General features: G+C 37.8%; 1 protein-coding gene across 1 annotated transcript; it reads right to left on the bottom strand.

Moving 5' to 3' along the window:
• Positions 1–5,091: 5,091 nt before the first annotated feature.
• Positions 5,092–5,781, bottom strand: LOC149253903 (uncharacterized). The gene has a single exon (XM_089454621.1). The coding sequence runs from the start codon at positions 5,779–5,781 to the stop codon at positions 5,092–5,094; it is 690 nt and encodes a 229-aa protein (XP_089310747.1).
• Positions 5,782–22,918: the final 17,137 nt, after the last annotated feature.

Below are 22,918 nucleotides of genomic sequence, written 5' to 3'. Positions count from 1 at the left end.
TCTGTTGCTGCTGCACCTCTTTGCGCGCTAATCTGGCAGAGATGATGCGTGATCCCCAGATAGAAAAGGGAACTATGGTCTCGAGGAGTGTCAGGTGCTACAGATCGCAATATACATAAGGGTCTGATAGTAGTACTCGGCCCAATGTTTCAGGGCTCTAACTAAGGAGGATCAACCGTACCCTTAGCCGTACAACCCGACTACCTTATAGTATGGGCGAGTAATCTCTCCGAGTGCTGTTCTCGGTGTACTGTAGTAGCAAGACGACTGACGGTTTATCTATGGCGAGGTTGCAGAGGAGCTAAGGGGCTTCCAATATACCCAGAAGGTACTTGGAAGACAGTCCATACGCGGTTATGTCTAATGCGCTACTACTCGAAGGGGTACCCACAGGGGTTACAAGGGAGTCCAACAAGCGTGACCACCTCTTGTATTTCCTACATGCATGCCTCCCCAAATCCACAGGTTTATGCGCTCAACGACAGATCCCGTGGTTTAAAGATGCCGGAACACGTCTCTAGCCAAAAAACAAATTGCTAAGAAATGGAGATCCCACTGGCCTGGGAAAGTGCTCTGATACCACTTGTTATGCTCTTAACCTGCAAAAGATACCCAAATACAGAATATGCGAAGAAAGATACCTAGAACATAGAACAGTGAGAGACAACAGCAAATATTTTATTATTCAGAAAGCAATGTTCATTGGCCTCTTCGAGGGGGCAACCTTCAATAGAGCAGAGCTCGATACAAAAATAAGACATGATGCTCCTCGCAGGGAGTCTCTATCCTTTATATATGACTCATACATGCAATACCACGGATCAATACCATGGGTTTTATTAATACCATCTATCTAATACTACAGCCCATTTGCAACTAACTGTGGTCCCGTCATTAATTGTGGGTTAACCACTTACAATTTTTAATATGGGCTTAATTAACTCTTGACTATGACTCGATCCCATTACATAAATAAGGGGCTTAGGGTGGGACCCTAACATGGGCCTGGATAACTAGTTGCCCAGTTTGAAAAGAGGTCCACCATGGTGCCAGGGAGCTTGAAATTTGGGTCTGGATTTTGAATAAGTGAAGTCCAAACCTGTTTAGAGAAATTGCACTCAAGAAACAAGTGAGCTGTTGACTCTGCGTTCTCACTGCACAATGAGCAGATGGAGGGACCATAGAAACCTTTCTTCTGAAGAATGTCATAGGTTAATATTTTGGTGTGACAGAGCTGCCAGGCAAAGAAATCGATTTTGGGCAGTGAAGGAGTGCGCCATACACCTCGCCATGGAGCTGGATTGGGGGGAACAAATGGTCGCTCATTCAGTTTGTTATATCCCAGGGAAACTGTGTAGCCTCTGACGCTCGTTCCCCATCCTTTCTGATCTCTTTTCCTCCTATGAGAGGGCGCCATTCCGTGCAAACAATCCAGTAACATGGCCCATTCATCTGACAATTGCTCCGACACATCGATACGCTTCCAACCTGCCCAGGTATCATTGTTCCACAGTGAGATATCCCACAACGTGCGTAGACCCTCTCTGTCCATCCAGCTACGCAACGTGTTGATGGAGGCTCTGCTTTCAACCGGATCTTTGTTCATGATTCTATCATTCCAGATGCTGATCTTTTTACCATTACCTGGAATCCAGAATGAATGCGCTGTTATTAAAGGGGCAGCCTTAGCATGCAGCTTCAGGAATGCCGAGTTAGGCCTTTGAATGACATTATCCAAACATCTGGTGTGTGATCCCCTGAAATATTTTTTCCAGAGAGCGACTTGAGCCCAGCTCGGGTTGGGTGCAATGATTTTCCATATGATCTTTGCTGCCATTGCCACATTCTGTTGGCAGAGATTTTTAAACTTTAAGCCGCCCTCCCACACAGGCTTGGTAATGATTTCCCAACTAATAAGAGGAATTTTTTTTTCGTTTTGTTTTCCTCCCTTCCAGAAGAACCTCCGAATATATTCTTCCATTTTTTTGATGATGTTTTCCGGAGCAAGGAGTCCAGTGAATTGGAATAAAGGGAGACTGTGGAGCACTGATTTAATTAAAACTGATTTTCCAGCAGTATTTAGCCAAGAGTAGCCCCAGGCTTGTATTTTTGACTTGAACTTTTCCAACTGTGGGAGCCAGTCTTTGCTTGTAGGCTTCTTATGGTGGACAGGTAATCCCAGGTATTTAAAAGAAGACCAGGAGGAGGAGGCTGCAAAGCCCAAGCATCTGGAAATATCAGATAACACCCTTGGGGTAATGTTCCAGCTATATATGTGGCATTTGCTCTTGTTTACAGCACTACCTGTGGCCTTACTGAAGTCATCCAAAACCACTTTGAATTTTGATGCAGAAGAGAGTGTGGAAGGTCCCAGTAATAGTGTGTCATTCGCAAACAAGGCATGATTTATGTTTTTTACTCCTCTTGCAATGCACAAACCATTGATGTCTTGATCTTGCAACTTTTTGTTTAACAGGAAGCTGAGGACAGAAGCTTGGATGACAAACAGCAGAGGGGACAGAGGACACCCCTGTCTAAGTCCTCTCGATGCTTTGAAAAAGTCAGTGGCTCTACCATTCACTAGAGGAGCGATCCATGGCTCCGAGATGCATGCCCGGATCCATTTAATGAAATTTTCTCCAAATCCAAATTTTCTCATAACATTTAAAAGAAAACTATGATTTACTCGATCAAATGCATTGGCTAAATCAAGTTTAATTGCCATACCTTTCTCTTTTCGGAGAAGACTTCAGTGAATTGCCTCTTGGATGAGAATGAAATTGTCCATGATCTACCTTCCTTGTATGAAGCCTCCTTGGTTCTCAGGGATTATGTTGGGAAGGATGGGCTTCAATCTGTTTGCAAATATTTTGGTGATTAATTTGTATCCAGTATTACATAGGGAGATCAGATGAAATCTATTGAATATGTTGGCGCCTTTCTCCTTGAGGATAAGGGCTAAGAAGGTAGAGTTTGTGCTGCCTCCTATTTTCTGAGTGTTCTGAGATTTTTGCACCATTTTGAGCAGGTCCTTTTCTATAATCGACCAGCAAACTTGGAGAAATCTGGCCGAGAAGCCATCCGACCCAGGGGCCTTATCCGGGTCCATATCAAAGAGGGCTTTTTCCACTTCCTCTTTAGTGATTTTGGCCTCAAGAGTTTCCTTTGTTCGCTGAGATATTACAGAGGGTATAATATCTAGCAAATCTGAGTATTGATTCGGATCCTTGTCCTCACTATACAAGCTTTGAAAGTGTAAAAAGGTTGCTTTCTTTATATACTCAAAATCCTTATGAATGTCATTATCCTCTTTGATCTCCGAGATGGTGTTAAAACATTTCCTTGCCTGGGCTTGTTTGTGAAAGTAGGTAGTGTTCCTATCCCCTGCTTTGAGCCAGAGATTGCAGGATTTTAATCTCCAATATTCTTCTTCAGCTAAGCAAGCCTTGTGGTAGCACTGCTGCAGATGAGATTCCTGATCTAGCACCTCCTTAGTAATTGTGTCCTTCTCCATGCTCTTTTGGTGGGAGTCAAGCAAGGCTTTCAAGGATTTTCTGTCTGCAGCCGGATTAGACAGAGTTTTAGCCCATCTTTTAAGAGCTCCTTTTACCCTTCTGAGCTTTTCTTCCCATATATAGAAAGGCGAGCCTTTGACCGACTGGTTCCAGCAATCCTTGACAATTTGCATGAAGTCTGGCTCCTTAATCCAGAGCGGGCTAAAACGAAATGGGATAGGTCCCAAATCAAGATGAGCTAGGAGCTCTAGTTTAATGGGCTTATGGTCCGAAATGCTATTAGGAAGAATCTGCATTCTTGGTTCTAGGCCTAGCAGCAAAAAGGAACTTTGAATAAAGAATCTATCTAGCCTGGCAGCAATATGACCAGGGCCTAATCTTTTATTGGACCAAGAGTACTTACCAGAAGAGGATTTGATATCCAGCATGTCCCAGTCCTGCAAAATGTCCTCCACCCATTCCCTTGCTGGATCACGAACTATGCTGCCTCCCCTTTTTTCGGATGAATGGAGAATGAGATTGAGGTCCCCGGCTATAATAATATTCTCCATATTTGTCAAATCTGCTTGTTGTCTTATGGAGTCCCAACAGTTCTTTTTTTCCCCAACATTGACTGGAGAGTAAACATTAAAAAGGCAAAAAATTTCCTTGGTGTCTAGGTTCTGCATTTTCAGCAGCAACCAGTGGGTATTTCTAGCCTCAAATAGGACTACAAATTTGCTCATGTTCCATAAAGTGCCGATTCCTCCCGAGGCTCCCCGGGCAGAGATTGCTCTTGCTTCACTTTTGTACCAGAGTTTCTTGCTTGTTTGTAGGAAGACTATGTCTTCCAGCTTTGTCTCCTGGACGAGAAGTATGTCTGGGGTCTCTGTTCTGATTAAGTTTCTGATAGCTTCTTCCTTAGCTTTACTCCCCATACCTCTACAGTTCCAGGAGATGATCTTCATTATTTGTGTTTCTGGTGGGCTCCCTTGGAGCCTTGGATCTGGCTTTTTAGCATCTTTGTCTTTGGAGCTAGCAGTTTTTCCAAGGTTGGTTGGCTGCCCTGAAGTTTTTCTTTGTAGGTCTCCTGCTCCCTTTTTTCTCTGTCCGTTTTCCAGCCTCTTGTAGATCTTCTTACTGAGGTTTGGGACTCTCCTATTTCCCCTTCCTCTTCTGATTCTTCAGATTCCTGTTCTTCTTCCTCCTCTTCTAAAGTCTTATCTTTGGGATCTTCAGTGATGGCTCCTTTGGGGGAGGCTGAGGGGGTACCTTTTCCTGAAGGTGTTGTTTTATGGATCTTGGTCTCCTGAGTCATTTCTGTCTCCTTTTGTAACTCGATCTCCTGGGTGCCCTCTGTTTGCGAGCTCAGGGGGTCAAACTTGTTTTCAAGCATAGTCTTGGTTGGGATCTGGTGAGTAGTAGTCTGGTGAGGTCCTTTGCTGTCAGGGCCTCCCGGTTTCTGATTCTTAGGATGAGATTTGGATCTCTTGACTTGGTTCCATCCGTCCTCCTTCCCTTGCGCAGGCTCATTGTTGGTCGGGCAATCTCTGGCGAAATGTCCATAAACATGACATTTCCGGCATTTGAAGGGCAGCTATTCATAATCAAGTTTCTGTAGGTGCGTCCAACTTCCAACCTTTATTGTGATGGCCTCTGGTAATCCCACCTCCAGATCAACCTCTATGCAGATCCTGGCACAATCATATTGATCTTTGTTATTTTCTCGGTCTATGAACTTCCCCAAGGCATTTCCAATATGTCTCAGTGAGTCCCAATTCCAACAGTGCACTGGAAGGTTTGGCAGTCTGACCCATACCGGGACTGCTTTGGGTACATCCACTGTCGGATCAAAGTCCAGGGTCCAGTTGTTCAGATACAAACCCTGAGGGCCCATGAAGTAGGGGCCGTTTTGGAAGATCAGGTCCTTGTCTTCCTTTGATGTGAATTCGAAAAGGAAGAATCCTCTCCCCAGGAAGTATGAGGTGACATTTTCTTTGATTAGCGGCGCCCAGTTTCTGTTGACCCAGCTCTCGGTGGATTTTGGAGACGGCCATAGTCCTGTGAACTGGCCGATGAGAGCCCGTTCAGCTAACGACAGAGCAACTTGGATCGGGGTTTCGGGAGGAAGAGAGATCACCAGAATATCATCTAGTTTTTTAACAAACTTCGCTGCTTCTGCTGTTTTCTTCTTTGGGAGACCAGCCAGGAGCTGGGAGAAGGCCTCAGCTGGCGATCTCGGCGGGGGAGGCGGGGGAACTGCCTGAGGAGAGCCCAACCCCTCCATAGATTCAAACCCCAAGAGGAGGGTCAGAATCCGGCAGATCGGTCCATGCAGCTGCCCAACCACTGCATGCAGAGGACCGCAGGGTTCGGAAAGGCCGAGAGCGGGCAGGATCGCAGATTGCAGGGCGCACTGCGTGCGGGCCTCAGGTTTCAACTGTAGAACGCGCGCGCAGAGCCGAGATCTACATTCAATATTTTTTGTTAATGTAAGTATTATTTTATTATTTTTCAATGTAAAACACCTACATTGAGTATTTTGAGTATGTACTAGTTTTTATTTTAAATTATTAATTTTCCATATTTTCGAATTAATGATATATATATATATATATAGATATAGATATAGATATATATATATATATATATATATATATATATAGAGAGAGAGAGAGAGAGAGGGGCGAGATTCTCATTATTCTACAACCTAGTATGATATGTTTGTGTTTAATTTGGAGTTGATGTGTGTCATTTTAAAATATATATATATATATATATATATATATATATATATATATATATATATTGAAAAAAATAGATATGATAAAAATGAATATATGTGTTTGGTTTGTTTAATTAAAAGTATAATAAACATCAATAATCTCACTCTATGTCCATACTATGAAGGAGCGCTAAAAACATTTCACTCTCACTCTCAAACTAAAGTAATTAAAAATAAAATTAAAAAACTATATATACATTATATAAAGCAACTGGAAAAAAAATATTTCTTTATTGAGAGAGGGTCATTCTACAGCCTTGTCCATATGACCTAATATAATTTCATGTAAAGTAATTAAAAGGAAAAAAAAAAAGTATGTGAATAAGATTTTTAAACCTTATATCAACTTTCTATATATCTATATATAGAAAAAAATGTTAAAATAAAATATTTAAAATTGTATAGAATAAAATATGCAATGGGGGTTATGAATAAAATATTTTAATATAAATTAATATTGACATATACTTAAAAATATAATAATAATAGAAAACCATTTCAGTGCACATATTTTGTAATCTTTATAGCATTAAAAAATACAATTTAAACAAATGAAAAACTACACATTATTTTTTGCACTATAAAATAAGTTTTCACTTGAAGAAATTTGATCCCTCTCTACTCACTTTAAATCTATGCTTAAAATGGAAATGGATATATACTGGGAGGTGAAACATTTTAAGCAATCTCACTACTATGCTCATGTAAATTTTGATCTATTTTATAGATTCATGGATATATACTGGTATATACTGGTAGGTGAAACATTTTAAGCAATCTCACTACTACGCCCATGTAAATTTTGTTCTCTCTCTTTATATATATATATATATATATATATATATAGATATATATATACACATAATCAGAATCTATCAAAATGAAAATATTTCATTCAAATTTTGTGAAGATTTGATCCCGCTTAGCTCTTACTAGATTATCATTGAAAGTGGTTAACATAAGTTGTTATTAACAAGATCTATCTTAATCATGGATCTAGCAAGAACCCAAGGATCAAATCTCTTGAGATGAAAACTTCTTTGAGAGTGCAAAATTTGAATAAAATGTCTACAGTTTGATCCTTTATATATAAAAGGATAAACTAAAAAAAAAATCAATCAGTTTATATAATGTATATATAGTTCTTTTTAAACTTCTAACTACTTTATTTCCCTATAAAGTTGATATAAGATTATGTTGTTTAATATGTAATTCAAAATATTTTATTTATGGTTGAGCGTGAGAGTGAAATATTTTTACCACTTCTTAGTATGGTCATAAAGTGAAATATTGATGTTTTGTTATAATTTTAATTAAACAAAGCAAACACGTATATTCATTTTTGTTTTTTTATTATATATTTGATTTATGGTGGAGAGAGTGAAATATTTTTACAACTTCTTCTTAGTATAGACATAAAGTGAGATTATTGATGTTTTATAATACTTTTAATTAAACAAACTAAATACTTATACTCATTTTTGTTTATATATATATATATATATATATATATATATATATATATATATTAAAGGGACACATGTTAACTCCAAGTTGAACATGGGCATACTTACACATCTCTTTGGGTTGTAGAATGAGCCTAAATTAGTATTTATATTTCAAATATATGATTTTATATTCTTGATAAACTTAGACAACAATATAAATTAAATTGTTGATAAATGTCCATAAGCATGAAAACATTTAGCTCATGATATATTTCACATTGCCAAAATTTTAAAAAGTCATAAAACTTAATAAATTTATTTTAAATGATTTGTGTTATTAATTTGAAAAAGAAAACATATATATATATATATATATATATATATATATATTCTCATGGTAAATAGACTTTGTTGCAATATCAAAGGTCAATCTCATGAATTAGTAATACCACATGCCGAAAAAAACACAACTCATATTTATATGACATATATGAATATGACATTTTTTAATTAATCAATTTAATTAAAAATGTTGAAAGAGGATACCTACTTTCTAAATCAATCTCAAGTTTTCATCTATTACTAAAACAAAAAATATTCTAAAATATTTTGTAAATTAAATATCTATTATTAAAACTATTTTAAAATATTATGTAAATTAAATCTCTACCATCCATTTAATCACTTGCACAACCATATAAAACACTTACCCTCACTTTATTATGAAGGTTCTTAATTTCTAAATAGTCTTTGTTACAATACCATGGGCTAATACTATGACTTATCAATACCACATACTTGAAAAAACCATAATTGACTTTATATGATACTATTTCATATGAGAATATAATAATTAATAAGTTTAATTAAAAAAAAAAATTACCATAATTGACTTTATATGATACTATTTCACATGAGAATTTTTTAATTAAAAAAAGAAAAAAGAAATATTTACTTTGAAGATAAATTTCAACTTTTAACTTATGTATATCACTCTAAATATTCTAGAAAATTTGACATATATACAATCCTATTGGCTAATACTATGGCTTATTAATACTACATACCTGAAAACACCATAATTAACTTTATATAATACTCTTCCAGATAATTTCTTTTAATTAATAAATTTAATTAAAAAGACAAAAAAAAAAAATTACTTTGTTCATAAATTTCAACTTTCTAAATAGTCTTTGTTACAATACCATGGGCTAATACTATGACTTGTAAATACCACATACCTAAAAAACCATAATTAACTTTATATAATACATCCCAAAATTTATCTAGAGTTAAAACTACATTGAAATCACCCACCATAATTACCCAATTTTAAATATATCACACAGTGAAAGTGATCCATACGCTTCCGGAATGTATATTTTTCGTTGAGGAAATGTAGACTTGATGGATGACCCCGAATATAACAAGTCAAAGAATGACACTCGTTGAAGGACTTTAATCGAAAGAAATAACACACTTATCGAGCGGTCATCATGAAATTCCCGACTTGATTTGAGTGGCAGTGTATGTAGAGAGTTTGTGTTGTGAATGAAAACGTACAACCCATCATCATAAATCTGACAGCTTTGATTTTATGTTTATCAAAACGTTTTAAATGTTTTGAAATTCGCCACTATAACAAGTCAAAGAATGACACTCTTTGAAGAACTTTAATCGAAAGAAATAATACAATTGAAAGAAATAACACACTTATCTATCGGTCATCACGAAATATTAGTATTTCTTTAAATGTTTTGAAATTCGCGACTTGATTCTAAATAAGAATTAAATAGAATTTTCTCAAATAATTAATAATAATAAAATAGAAAGAAAAATAAAATAAATGAAATTAATTAATCAATTAGGCAATTAAGGCTTAATAGGTTAAAATGGTAAATATCAATAATTAATTAAAAAAAATCATGCTTATAATTAAATTAAATAAAATTAATCAATCAATAAAATTAATTAATCAATAAATTTAATTTAATTAATTAATAAAATAAAAATAAAATTAATTAATCAATAAATTGAATTTAATTAATTAATCAAATAAAAATAATAGGAAGGATTATAAATCAATTATTTTATTAATTTAAGTAGATCTATTAAATCAAAATTAATTAATTTAGTTATTCTATTCTAATTAAAATAAAAATTAAATAAAATTAGTCAATTAATTAAAAGAATTAGTAATAACCAAGAATTAACATTGGATTAATAAGAGCCCCAAGAGTTAGCTCAATCGGTCAAATCAAGTGCCTTGCCAATGGGAGGTCACAGGGTCGAATCCCGAAAGCTCTTGGGGTTAGGTCAGTAAATAGGCCGAGGGGTGTTGATGCCTTCGGGTGCGTCCACTCAGTGTTGAACAACCCTGGATGTAGCGGCTACCCATTGACCCGGTGTTGAACAACCCTGGATGTAGCGGCTACCCATTGACCCGGGTATCCGTGAACCAGAAAGTGAAAAAAAAAACATTGGATTAATAAATAAATAAATAAGTAAAATTAAGATTATAAATTAATTTAATTAATTAAAGTAATTAATTAATTAGAATGGTAAATAACAATAAATTAAATTAATTAATCAATTAAATTCAAATTAATTAATTAAATGAAAATAAAAACAATAAGTAAGAATTAAATTAATTAATTAATTAATCAAATAAAATTAAAATTTGTTAATTAAATTAATAAAAACAGTTGGAAGAAATGAAAAATTAAACTTATTCATGAATCAGATATATCAATTAAAATATTTTAGGTTCTGGGTAAATTAATAGGAATAATTAATTTGAAAATAATAATAATAATATAAATAAATAAAAAATTATTTATATAAGTGTCGGCTTCTTAAAAATTACGGATCTAGGTTTATTTATACCCGGGTCGTTATAGCTCTTCTCTCAATAAGTTTTCATTCATATTCTTTCTGATTTAGTCCTGATGATGGACCCCCTTTGGGGTTTGAAACGTCGACGGAATGAACACGAAACTGTGGATAATCCGGATCATACCACTGCAATAAATAAAACATTTCAGGGAAAGCACCCAAGGCTAAAAGCATACAGAGATGAGGTATGGAGAATTAGAGATTCTTTTGATAATTTCTGTATTTCATATATCCCTAGAGCCAAAAATCAGCTCGCTGATTCCCTTGTTGTTTCTGCTAGCATGTTTATCCCTCCTAGGCCTCCCATATTTGTTTATCAAGTTCAAATGAAATACAGACCATCCTTGCCTGACAATGTCCACCATTGGAAAGTTTTTGAAGATGATGATGAATTAAATAGGTTTCTGCAAGTCATTGATGAGTTTTCCGAAATGCAAATTGACCAAGAAAATAAAGCCTTGGAAGAAAGCCCCAAATCCCAGCTTAGAAATAAAATTGGCAAAGATAGTATTGTCCAGCTTCCCAGCAATCATATTCCTAAGGGTTTAATTCCTCTAGAAAGACTGTTTGAGCAGAATGATGTGCCTTACAAGGCTGCCCAAAAAGAAGATCAATCTGTAGTTTGTAAGCACGATATAGGGAGTCCAGGTCAGCCTAGGTACATAAACCTTTCTGCTCATCTGTCTGCTGATCAAAATGTTGAGTACTGCAATTTAATGAAGCAATTTGCTGATGTGTTTGCCTGTGAATACAGTGACCTGAAAACCTATGTTAAAAAGATTATTTAGCACAAAATCCCTCTAGAGAAAGATACCATCCCCTTCAATCAAAAGCTGAGACCAATAAATCTTATGCTTCTTCCTTTGATTGAAAAGGAAATTAAAAAGTTGTTGGCTGCCAAAATCATAGTCCCTCTTAGATATTCCAAGTGGGTAGCCAACCTAGTAGTGGTGAGGAAGAAAAGTGGAGAAATCAGAATGTGTGTTGATTTCAGAAACTTAAACAAATGCTCTAAGAAAGACAACTATCCTCTACCCAAGATGGAGCATTTGCTGTAGAAGGTCTCAGGAGCCAAAGTAATGTCTTTCTTGGATGGATTTTGAAGCTTTAATCAGATCGTTGTACATCCAGAAGACCAAGAGAAGACTACATTCACCACTCCTTGGGGCACTTTTTGTATGCTAAGATGCCATTTAGGTTGATGAATGCTGGAGCTACCTTTCAGAGAGCTATGGACATAGCATTTCTGGGAGAGAAGGATAAATTTGTCGTTATCTACCTTAATGACATAATAGTATACTCCAGTAGCCATCAAGACCATTTGCAGCATTTGAAGAAGGTATTCCTGAAGTGCAGGAGGTTTGGGATTTCAGTCAATCCTAAAAAATCAAAATTTTCTTTAGAAGAAGGCAAGCTGTTAGGACATGTTGTTTCTACTACAGGTGTCCGAATTAACCCAGAAAGAGTAAGAGCAATACATACTTTGTATGTCCCTAGATCAAAGAAAGATATCCAGTCCTTTCTCGGGCAAGATTAATTTTGTGAGGAGGTTTATACCAAATTTTGCAGAACTGGTGAAGCATGTTACCTCCATGTTGAAGAAAGGGTCAAAGGTCAGATGGACTGATGCAGTAAGAAAATCATTTGAGTCTATTAAAAAATCCATTATGGAAGCTCCTACTCTAAGCAGTCCATATTACAACAACGAGTTCCATATATTTTCATTTGCCTCTGAAGACACCCTTGCAGCAGTTCTATTGCAAGTAGATGAAGAAGGTTCAGAGCATCTAGTGGCATTTTTCAGCAAAACATTAAGAGATGTTGAACTGAGGTATGACATTATTGAAAAACAAGAATATGCTCTGATCAAATCTTTGCAAGCTTTCAGAGTTTACATTCTTCTTTCCAAGATAATTGCATATGTGCCCTCTGCTGTAATAAAATATGTCTTGATGCAACCTGATGCTGATGGAAGAAGGGCTAAATGGATTGCAAAGTTGATTGAATTTAATATAGAGCTGAAGCCTACCACGCTGGTCAGAGGTCAGGGTCTTTCCAAGTTATTGACTGAAGAAAATTGCAGATCATTGGATATTGATTTCCGGTGCACAATTGCAGAAATTGGTCAAACAGATGAAGAAGAAGAAGTAGCTAAACCCGAGAGAAAGCAGTCGGTGGCCGAAAATCTAGCTTCTTGTGATTGGTATTCTACAATAGTTAAATTCCTACTGAAGCTAGAAATCTCTCGAGGCTTAAGCACAAGCCAAGCCAGAACTATTAAGCTTAGAGCAGCTAAATATTGCATTAATGAAAATCTGCTCTACTGGAGGGATCCATCTGGAGTGCTTTTGAGGTTTCTGGACAAAGAACAGTCAATAGAAGTTATGCAGCAGTTGCATCCCAGCATGTGTGGAGGACATCACTATTGGAAAACCACTGCACATAAGATCCTCAGAGTTGGGTACTATTGGCCCAACTTATTTTCTGATGTATTTTCATTTGTTAAATCTTGTGACAGGTGCCAAAGATTTGAAGGAAAATAGCAGTTGAAGTCCCTGCCCTTAAAACCAATATATGCAAAAGGACCTTTTCAGCAGTGGGGATTGGATTTCATTGGAGAGATCAATCCACGTTCTAGTGGCCAGCACAGATGGATATTAGTAGCCACTGATTATTTTACGAAGTGGATTGAAGCAATCCCTACCAAGAAGGCTTATCATAATGTGGTCATGAAGTTTTAATTGAAAATATCTTTACCAGATTTGGCTGTCCACAAAAATTAGTCACAGACAATGCAGTAGCCTTCAGGGAAAAAGAATTGGTGGAAATGTGTGATTCAATGGGTATTAAACTTGTTCATTCCACCTCATATTATCCCCAAGGCATTGGTCTAGCAGAATCTTCAAATAAAAGCCTGATAAGGATAATTAAGAAGCTGCTGGAGGACAATAAAAGGAATTGGGATTCCAAGCTCAAGTATGCACTGTGGGCTGACAGAGTGGCCATTAAGAAATCCACAGGGAATTCTCCATTCAGGCTGGTATATGGCACTGAAGCTGTATTCCTAGTTCAATTAGCTCTCCCTGTGGCAAGGTTCCTGCAAGATGAATATAATGAGGAAGAAGACATGGCAAGAAGGATCACTAATTTAGTAGAGGTACATCAAATCAGAGAACAGCTGGTTGATAAGGCTGCAACACATCAGAAGAAGATCAAGGAAGCCTTTGAAAAGAAGGAAAAAACAAATAATTTTCAGGTTGGAGACTTGGTTTTGAAATGGGATGCACTGAAAGAAAATAAAGGCAACCATGGGAAGTTTGATGCTTTCTGGACAGTGCCTTTTATCATTTCTCAGATTCAAGGGAACAACACCTTCATACTGAAAATTATGGGAGGAGAAGCAGTTTTTGATGGCCCAGTTAATGGGCATTTTCTGAAAATTTATGTGATTTAAGGTCTTTGGCCTTAAAAATTGTAAATATTTGATTTTAGCAGTCTTAGTGTAGGTTCAGTCAAACTCCATGCCCAATGGAACACTAGGAATTTTGCTAATTTGTTTTCATTAGGAAGGCATTGATCTGCAGGTTCTTGAGACCTCACAGGGAGGATCTCATCCCCAGAAGGAGCCAGTGTTAGCTCTGATACATTTTGCGACATTTGATGGATTGAAAACAGTTGTGGCAGTGCTGGTTATGCTTTCAAGGGACCCGCATTGGTTGGTCTTTTCCTATTCCTCCATTCTCCTTCTATTTTCTTAACCCCCACCATCTCTGTTTCACTCCAAATTCGGCATAAACCCATTTTTGTTTAGCCCCAGGCGCTAAGGTTTCAAAGCACATATAATCGCGTGCCTTCGCAAAGTCCCTGGTCTGCGGGTTTCCCTGTCACATCAGTCAAAAGGAACGTGCATTTAAATCCGTGCCGTCCAATCAACCCCTGCCGTGATCGGACGACATTCGTGCCTCCCACTCTCGTAAACTGACGCACAATAACCTGCGGGGAAAGCGGTTTCTTGCTTGTCACATCCGCCACACATTGCGTTTCTATTGCATCACGCGCCTGTTGTATGAATTCTGCCATTCTCCGTAAGCGGTGCAGGGAATACCGCTTACCACCCATCTTGTCCATCCCCACGTGTTATCTCCCGTGCTAATCTCCCGCCCGATAGCCGTTGGATCTACCCGACCGCGATCCGACGGCCCACGTGGGTCCATTCATATTTTTCCTCTGATACCTCCTATAAGTCGATCTCTGTCATCCATCTGCCAGATCTAACGACTCAAGATCATTTTGCCTCCTTTCCGCCCTGTGCTCTGTGCCAAGAGATCCCTATCGTCCATCTCTGCGATCCAACGGCCAATTTCCCTTCTACATCCTTCCTGACTATTCACGTCCGTAACCATTCTATGCCCAAAAGGAAGAAGGTGGCCAGCTACCTGTACCCAGCGCAGTTACTCTTCAACAACTGCATTCAAGAGCAGAATAGCCAAGAAGAGAAGGAAGATCCTAAAGCAGTTAAATGCCTTCAGCAGTTATGGAAATTTATTCATACAACACAACACTTGCTCAAGAAGTACAACAAAGTACCAGAGAATGTCAAATTCATTCGTTGAAGCAGCAGATAGTAGCAGAGGCCTATTTTAGACAGTTAATGTGGCTGGTGGTCAATTATGACTCCTCCACGCATAGAACAACAGGATATTTTTGTAATAAAATTCTATATATACCCAAAACAAGATGTAATGAGGGTTGATGGTTGTTGTTTTGATGTAAGGTTCAACTTCTGGAGACTGTAACTACTGTGATACCTACAGTGTATGGTCTTCATTTTCAGCTAATACAAGCTTCTTTTGCTATTAATTGCTAACTTTCCACTTCTTCTTTGTTCCAAGCTGTGCCTGTTATGCATTTTTCATGTGCTCTTGATGTTTAGCATTAGAGGGGTTGTCATCCCACCTCTGTGTTAGAATCTAATATGTATCATTGAATGTGTATGCAGGTTTCTGTTATTTTAATGCCAGAGAGTTGTCATCCTATCTGTGCATTAGGAAATAGATTTGCAGACCTCTTTACTGGTTGCAGCCGGCCATCACAGGGTCCTGTGCATCTGCTGGTGTGGTCAGTATTCTCCATGTTCACCTATTCCTTAAACTGTGAGTGATTGGTGGTCTAAAGCCTTGTAGTCTGGGGGTGTTCACCCATGTCTGGGGTTAAGCACAGTAGAAGTGGTTATCTGGATTTAATATGCATCATTTCTTCCACTCATCCACCCATTTCCAACATTTTGGTTGAAATTGTAATGTTCCCAAGCATCTCTGAGATACAACCTAGGAGAGTTTCTTGGGGTGATAACAGTCTTCCCCCTAGAAACTGCACAAAAGTACCCAATAGTGCCTCCGCAGCCCCACTTTGTCCTCGCTATTGAAAATGCGCAGAAATTGTCCCTTTCAAGTTCTTGTCTCGCAGCCAACAATGGTAACTATCACTGCTTGATTCTACCTCCCAAGGATCACTGCGCAGTTTTTCCCGATAGTGCAGACCGAGCTCCAGGATTCCTCATCCCGACCTGAGCTATGATCTGTGCAGTTTCAGTGTCTTGTCCTACCTCCTGGTCACCTGGACTCGAGCACAGAAAGAAATGCATGATGCTAGACTAGGAGGTTTTGGATTTGATGTCATCCCATCATGAGTGAATTCTAGGAACAGGTACATTGATGAATCATGGCGAGACGACGAACATGATGAAGAAGGAGCGCACATGCTAGAAGATGCACTTGCAGTTGGATGAACGAATGAAGCACATCAAGAAGCAAGAGAAATAAACACATGCATAGAACCATCTTGCAAAGACCAAGACCATTAAAGACCCGACAGCACCGAGCTATGTGGAGGTGAAGACAAAGTACATCTAAGGACACATCCATCACTTAGTAGTGCAACAATTTGACATGGACACCACAGTCAGCCAATACATGCCAATAGTGTCATGTCGAGTCGTGTTAGTTGTCTTGGCCACCTCACTAGTATGAGTCGTATCTGTTGTAATCAAATGTAATGTAATGTGAAATTCCAAGTGTCATTAGTGGAATGCAAACAATCATATGTAATGTAAAGATTTATATGTAATGAAGTTGAAGAGTCATGAGGGTAGTCCAAGAGTCACAAAGGGGAATGTCAAGGGTCACCCCACCGTTTGTTATATATAGAACCTCATAACTCATAGAACAGGCTTTTGGCAGCCAAGATTTTGGCTAGGAATTGCTGAGAGAAGGCTTGGAGAGCATTGTGACGAGCCTTGGATTCTCCAAAACGTAGAGCGAGTACATCTCTTTGGAGGAGTAGTTAGTGTTGACTGTAATGTTCCACTATTGGGGCTGGTGGCTACCAATGGTGTATGTATGGATCGAACTTTCACTTTATATATATAACAGAGCCAATATGTCTTCATGCATATGTTGTTATTGTAGTTCAACTATTCTGGCTACTTTAGCAATATATGTTATTTAACTTATGCATTTGTGTATGAACTATTTTGTATACGATTGTATGAATCTTTTTGAATTCGTGTTGTTGGTTTAACCCGTCACTTTGGATTGTGGACTATTATGCTTTCCATCATGTGATTTCATTCATCTTGTGTTTTCCTTTGAGGCTGTATACTATTATAGGCTTCTAAGGGACACACTTCCTTTTCCCCCTCCATGTCGTAGAACCCCCACGCATGTCACTTGACTCTCTACAAGGTCACACACTTGATTCTGACAAAGATATCACACTTACCTCCGCGTGCTATCGCAGTCAAGGCATAACTTTACTACCCACTACTAGGACTCCTACTCCAAAATGGTCTGAGGTCTAGTTGGGACTTCTTACAAGGGAGATCCCCTAACATGTTGGTGGGTCCATCATCGTCAACATTTCTGGTGTTAGAAGGAGGGCCAGATGACAAGTTGATTCCTCAAAGTCTATTTTAAATCTCTACACATCTTTCATGACTTACATTACAATCCAACCTCCGACATGTTTGTCTCACGGACATGATTTTGAAGTGTCGGAGGATGTCTTCAATGACTTTTCATGTAACTTGTATGATGGTGAAGGCAAAGTAGCCTTGCTTAGACACGGTGTTGCCTTCATGGGTTTTTGTGAAAGAAACGAAATCCATCAGGATCATATTGCCTGCTCGCTGTTCGCATTCACATTTCGAGGGCATGCACTGTAATGGTGTGTTACATTGTCCACAACATCTATTCACTCTTTGATCAAATGATCGGAGAATTGGCCCATGATTTCTATCGTTATAAACGAAAATCACTCAATAAAACAATTCTGGACACCATGTTTGCATTGAAGAACAAGAAACTTAGGGAAGCGATTGAGATTGAAAGGCATGCCAAAAACCTTAATAGGGATGATGGTTGGAAATTGAGAAAGAGCTGGATTTCGTCTCTCTCTTCATGACTCTTCCTCCCTCTCCTCTCCTCTGTCCTCTTTATTCTTTCTGATTCTCTTTTATCTTCTTCTAGTTTTATCCCCTTATATCCTTATTAATTTTCTTTAACTTCATATGTTTAGCTTGGTAAGTATATTTCTGAGCAAAATGGCTAACAAACTAAAATTTGTTTGCGCTTAATAATTCAACTTGACTTTTAATATTTTTATGATAAACCTTTAGAACTATTCCTTGTTGTCCTCCTATTTAGGGGAGAAATGCTATCCTCTAACAAATAATGGTCATATTAAAGTGATAGTATTAATAAATATTCTTATTATAGAAATTGATAATAATAATAAATTATCATATAATGAAATAAAATATTTTTACTATCCCTCACAATATATTATATTTATTTAATAGGAATAAGTCAACCCCTCACAAATAGTATTATAGAAATTAATTATTTTAAATAATATTATTATATTAATTAATATCATTAAATAATTAATTTATAATATCGAAATTAAATATTTAATTATTACATTACAGCTAGTTTCTAACTAAATATTAAATAATTTAACAAAAATCTCCTTATCCCTTATTCTTAAATAAGAATATTGATAAATATTCTTATTATAGAAATTGATAATAGTAATTATTATTAATATATAATGAAATAAAATATTTTTATTACCCCTAACAGTTAGGTTTCAACCAAATATATTTTATTTAATATGAATAAGTCAACAAATAATATTATATAAATTAATTATTTTTAGATAATATTAATATATTAATTGATATCATTAAAATCAATTTATAATATCGAAATAAAATATTTAATTATTAAATAACAGTTAGTTTCTAACTAAATATTAAATAATTTAACAGACATCTCCTTGTCCCTTATTCTTAAATAATATTTTACTCTCCCCGGTAACGAAATTACCAACAACTATTTTTCAAGGACTAACTCTGGGAAATGATGCATCCATGCTATTTATTCCTTCAGATTGATTGATTCGTCACCTTGTCCCAATGATGAACCACATTATTTGGTTTGAAACATCGACCAAATCCGAACGATGTGATTAATTCGAAAGACTTGTATCTAAATTCTAGAATTACAGAAAGGACCTGATGAATCCTGTATGCAATTTTGGACTAGTTTTTGTAATCTCACTTTTCAAATTCCAGAAGATGAAATTGATTGGAATTTTCTCAACAAAATATTTGTTAGGTCCCTATACTACTAGTGTAACCCCTTATTGTTATTAGTGGAACCCCCTTATTATATTGTTATGCCCATTGATCCAAGATCTTTTGCTTATAGATGTATTAAAATAATCACATGTGAAAAAAGCAGCTTAACCACAGAAATTTAATGTGCACATGAAAGAAGAAGAAGAAACACATAAGACATGAAAAGAAGACAACAAGACTTGATAATGGAGTTCGTCCAACTTGGACTACGTCTCCGGGCCCTACTTAATCAATGGGGAGGCCTTCATTTATTAAATGGCATGAAAAGAAGAGAATGCCATCATCAATTACATAAAAGGAGTGTTATACCTCCCTTCTGGAAAATGGCTGAGAAATGGAGAACTCAGATGGAGAAATGGATAGTCGTGGTGTCGAGAGGGGCTGAAAACATATAATATTTGTCCAATTCAGACCAAATTCACTTTTGCCCCTCCTGCACTGCTTCTACCTTGAACTGTGTGCCAAAAAATCCTCTCCCTCGTACTTTCTTCATTCATCGGGCTTTATAATCATTTTTTTGTTACAATGCCGCTGAAATCGGAGTCTGTCGAATTATAATATAATGTTGTTCTAATAGAGAATCAGTTGGGCGCGATGAATCTGCCCTTCCTTCACAACAAACCCCGAAATAGCCTTTTTTTGTTTAAATAAACAATACACATAAAACACTGAAAAATACGAAAAATCGGACTTCAAAATATATGAAATCGGGTTTATAAACCCATCGGGTCCAGCCCCTTTATCGCTGTCGGTATATCGCATTGTTCAATGGCCCTTGTTGCGGGGATCCGCCAATCACCGATTGCTGATATGCCAATCTGCCGATCACCGATATGCCAATCTGTCGATCACCGATATGCCAATCCGTCGATTAGATCTGGACCGTTGATCTGCCTTCCGATCCGACGGTGGAGATCGCACGTCGCTATCGATATATTGCATCACTATGGCCTAGGGGTTCTTCCATATACCTTGGCATACGCTGACGCCAATCGGCAATGCCGATGCCAATCGCTGACGTCGGAATCACAAGTCGGCTCTGCCCAGGTCCCAATATTGCGTGCCTACCTTCCTCTGACCTGATATATCAGAGATCGCTGATGGGGGGTTCTAAAGGTTTTGCCTTAAGTCTACCCTTTTGACTCCTCTGATTGCGATTTTCCCTTTTAAGGCTTTAAGCCTATTTTTTGAAAAAATGCCTCCTTTTACAAAGGAACACAGGCTGACTCTTTTCACGATAACTTCATCATTCGAACTCGGATTGGAGTGTCATTTTCACCATTGGAATCAGGGTGACGAGCACTTCGATCTGATGTCAAGATACTTGCTTTTCTGCCACTTTGAATTTTGAGCTTTTCCATGCCATTTTTTCTAAAGATCTACCTAGATCAATCCTCCCTACTAAAAAGCTTTTGGACCCTAAAATCATTTACACTTAGCATGCTATCTCAATCCACACTTTCAATCACCTGCACTTGAAACTGGTACATTCTTGCAATCATGCACACCACACATGACTCAACAACCCCTCCTTGCCAAGAGTTCATAGCACACACTCATTGGCCAAGGATTACTACCTCAAATACTAATAAGGAAAGGCCAAAATATCATCGTTGCATCTTTGAAGTGATGGGACACACACCATCATTTTTACATTTACTTGCAACGTATGATTTACAATGGTGGCCATAACAAGCTACTACCCCTAAAAAAACCAGCTTAATAAAGTAGACCACCATGAATGGGGTGGATTAATCTATTGAACATGTTCACCTTTCAACTCCTCTAGCGATGTTTCCAGAACATGGAGCATCGGGCACGTGGTTTGTTGGTGTCCCTCTTTGTTGCAATGGATACAACGATTCTTTCTCCCCTAAACTTTAGGGCTGCCTTGGGGCACTTTCCCCTGGTGTTCCTTCGATAAGTGTTCCTGGAGCCTTCGCTATCGCTGGACTGTGAGGAAGGAATTTCGTCGTCTGTCATTGGTTGGTTACTAGCTATATTGGAGCTTTCCCCCAGCTCCTTTCTGGTGTATCTGAGTCCTACATGGTGCGGAAATTCCTGGACTTTGATGGGGTTTATGATGCCTTGGCCTTTGATGCCGAGGCCCTTTCCTTGATATCCCATTTCCTTCATTAGTTTGGATCCAATCCCTGTAGTATGTTTTTCAAAGGCAGCAAACTCATCATCATGAAAATCATATGAAATTGGAGCATCAATTTTTACCTCCAGATGGCTAAGTTGCAGCTTTTCCAAGGCTGCATCCTTGGCTTGCAACTGGCATAATAATCTTTGGTTTTCTTCCCTTGCCTCCTATAGAAGCCTCCATAGCTCAACATTCTTTGCTTGGGTGTGGTGGTTGATCTCCTCGAGTTCTTGGCATCCTGCTGCGGGGAGTGCCCTGTCGGTTGAAATCCTGGATTCATTGCCGAAATCAGACCCCAAATCTATGGGTCCTCCTACTGCGATCCCAAAGGCTGCAAACTTTGTCTCGTCGCCGAAGTCAAACCCCAAGTCAATGGGCTTACCCCATGAAAATCTTGTAGCTATGACCTTCTCATCTTCCTCTGACTCATAATCTAGGATTTGCTGCATGGTGGCGACAACCTTCTGCTTCCCCTTTCTATCATTTGTCTCAAGTCACAGCTGAGGGTGCAACTTCCAACAATTCTCTTTGTTATGCCCCTCTTTCTCACAATGTGTGCAAGAGGGATTTTCTCCCCTTCTCTTGGTTGCCGCGATTCTCTTTGAGTGGCCATCTTGTCCATGTGTTCCCCTGTTTTCCAGATGAATGGCCTTTACACTAGCTGAGTCAATGGTAGTAGGTTAAAACAATAATAATGAATGCCTGATGTAACTATGTAATGATCCAATATACTTAGTTACTACTTTAGGTGTATCAAGTGCAATACCCAAGTTAAGTGCTTGCTTTATAAACTCCTCTGTAAAACTTTGAACATCCTAACCTTTGCATTGCCTTAAATATTGCCAATTCATTAATTCTTTCTGCTTGTAACCCAAGGGGTAAAATTGTTCCTTTAACACAGAAATGAAATCAGGCCATGAGGAAATAAGGTTACCCACATTCTTACTGATTTGCAATCTGATCTCCCACCAGACGAGAGCGGTGTTTCTCAACCATAGAGAGGCTAGATGAATCTTTGCCTCATCCTCCACGATCTGCTGAATCCTGCAGTAGATCTCAATCTACCTAATTCAATTATTAATCTTCTCTGCGTTACTTTCACCATTAAACATGGGAAGATCAAATTTAACATCTAATTTAAAGAAGGGTTTCTTAGATGCATCCCTGGGATTTCTGTGATTATGGTGGTGAGAGGAAGAAGAACTTTCACTCGTGGAAGGAGAAGGAGGTGGATCTCCTCCATCATCTCCGTGTACTGAACCTTGTCCTTCTGGAGTTCTTTTCTTTGCACTTTCAAGTTTTTCAAGTCTTGAGAACAACTTCTCAGCACGACCTTCCATTGAATAGAAGGTCTCATGGAAGTTTACTTCCTCTTCAAGACGAGCCTCATCTTTTGCCATGTCTCTCCTTCGATGTGCACGCCCTACTTCGGGATTGAAAGGCTCTAGT

The sequence above is a fragment of the Pinus tabuliformis genome, chromosome 7 (genome assembly GCF_031772625.1).
Source record: "Pinus tabuliformis cultivar Carrire ecotype Pingquan chromosome 7, CPIR1, whole genome shotgun sequence".
Taxonomy (NCBI): Eukaryota; Viridiplantae; Streptophyta; class Pinopsida; order Pinales; family Pinaceae; genus Pinus; species Pinus tabuliformis.
This window is presented reverse-complemented; position numbering and strand designations above follow the sequence as displayed.

Bases quoted from the DNA above. Each gene is read 5' to 3' on its own strand.
- LOC149253903 (XM_089454621.1), bottom strand. From the start codon at position 5,781: ATGGAGGGGTTGGGCTCTCCTCAGGCAGTTCCCCCGCCTCCCCCGCCG.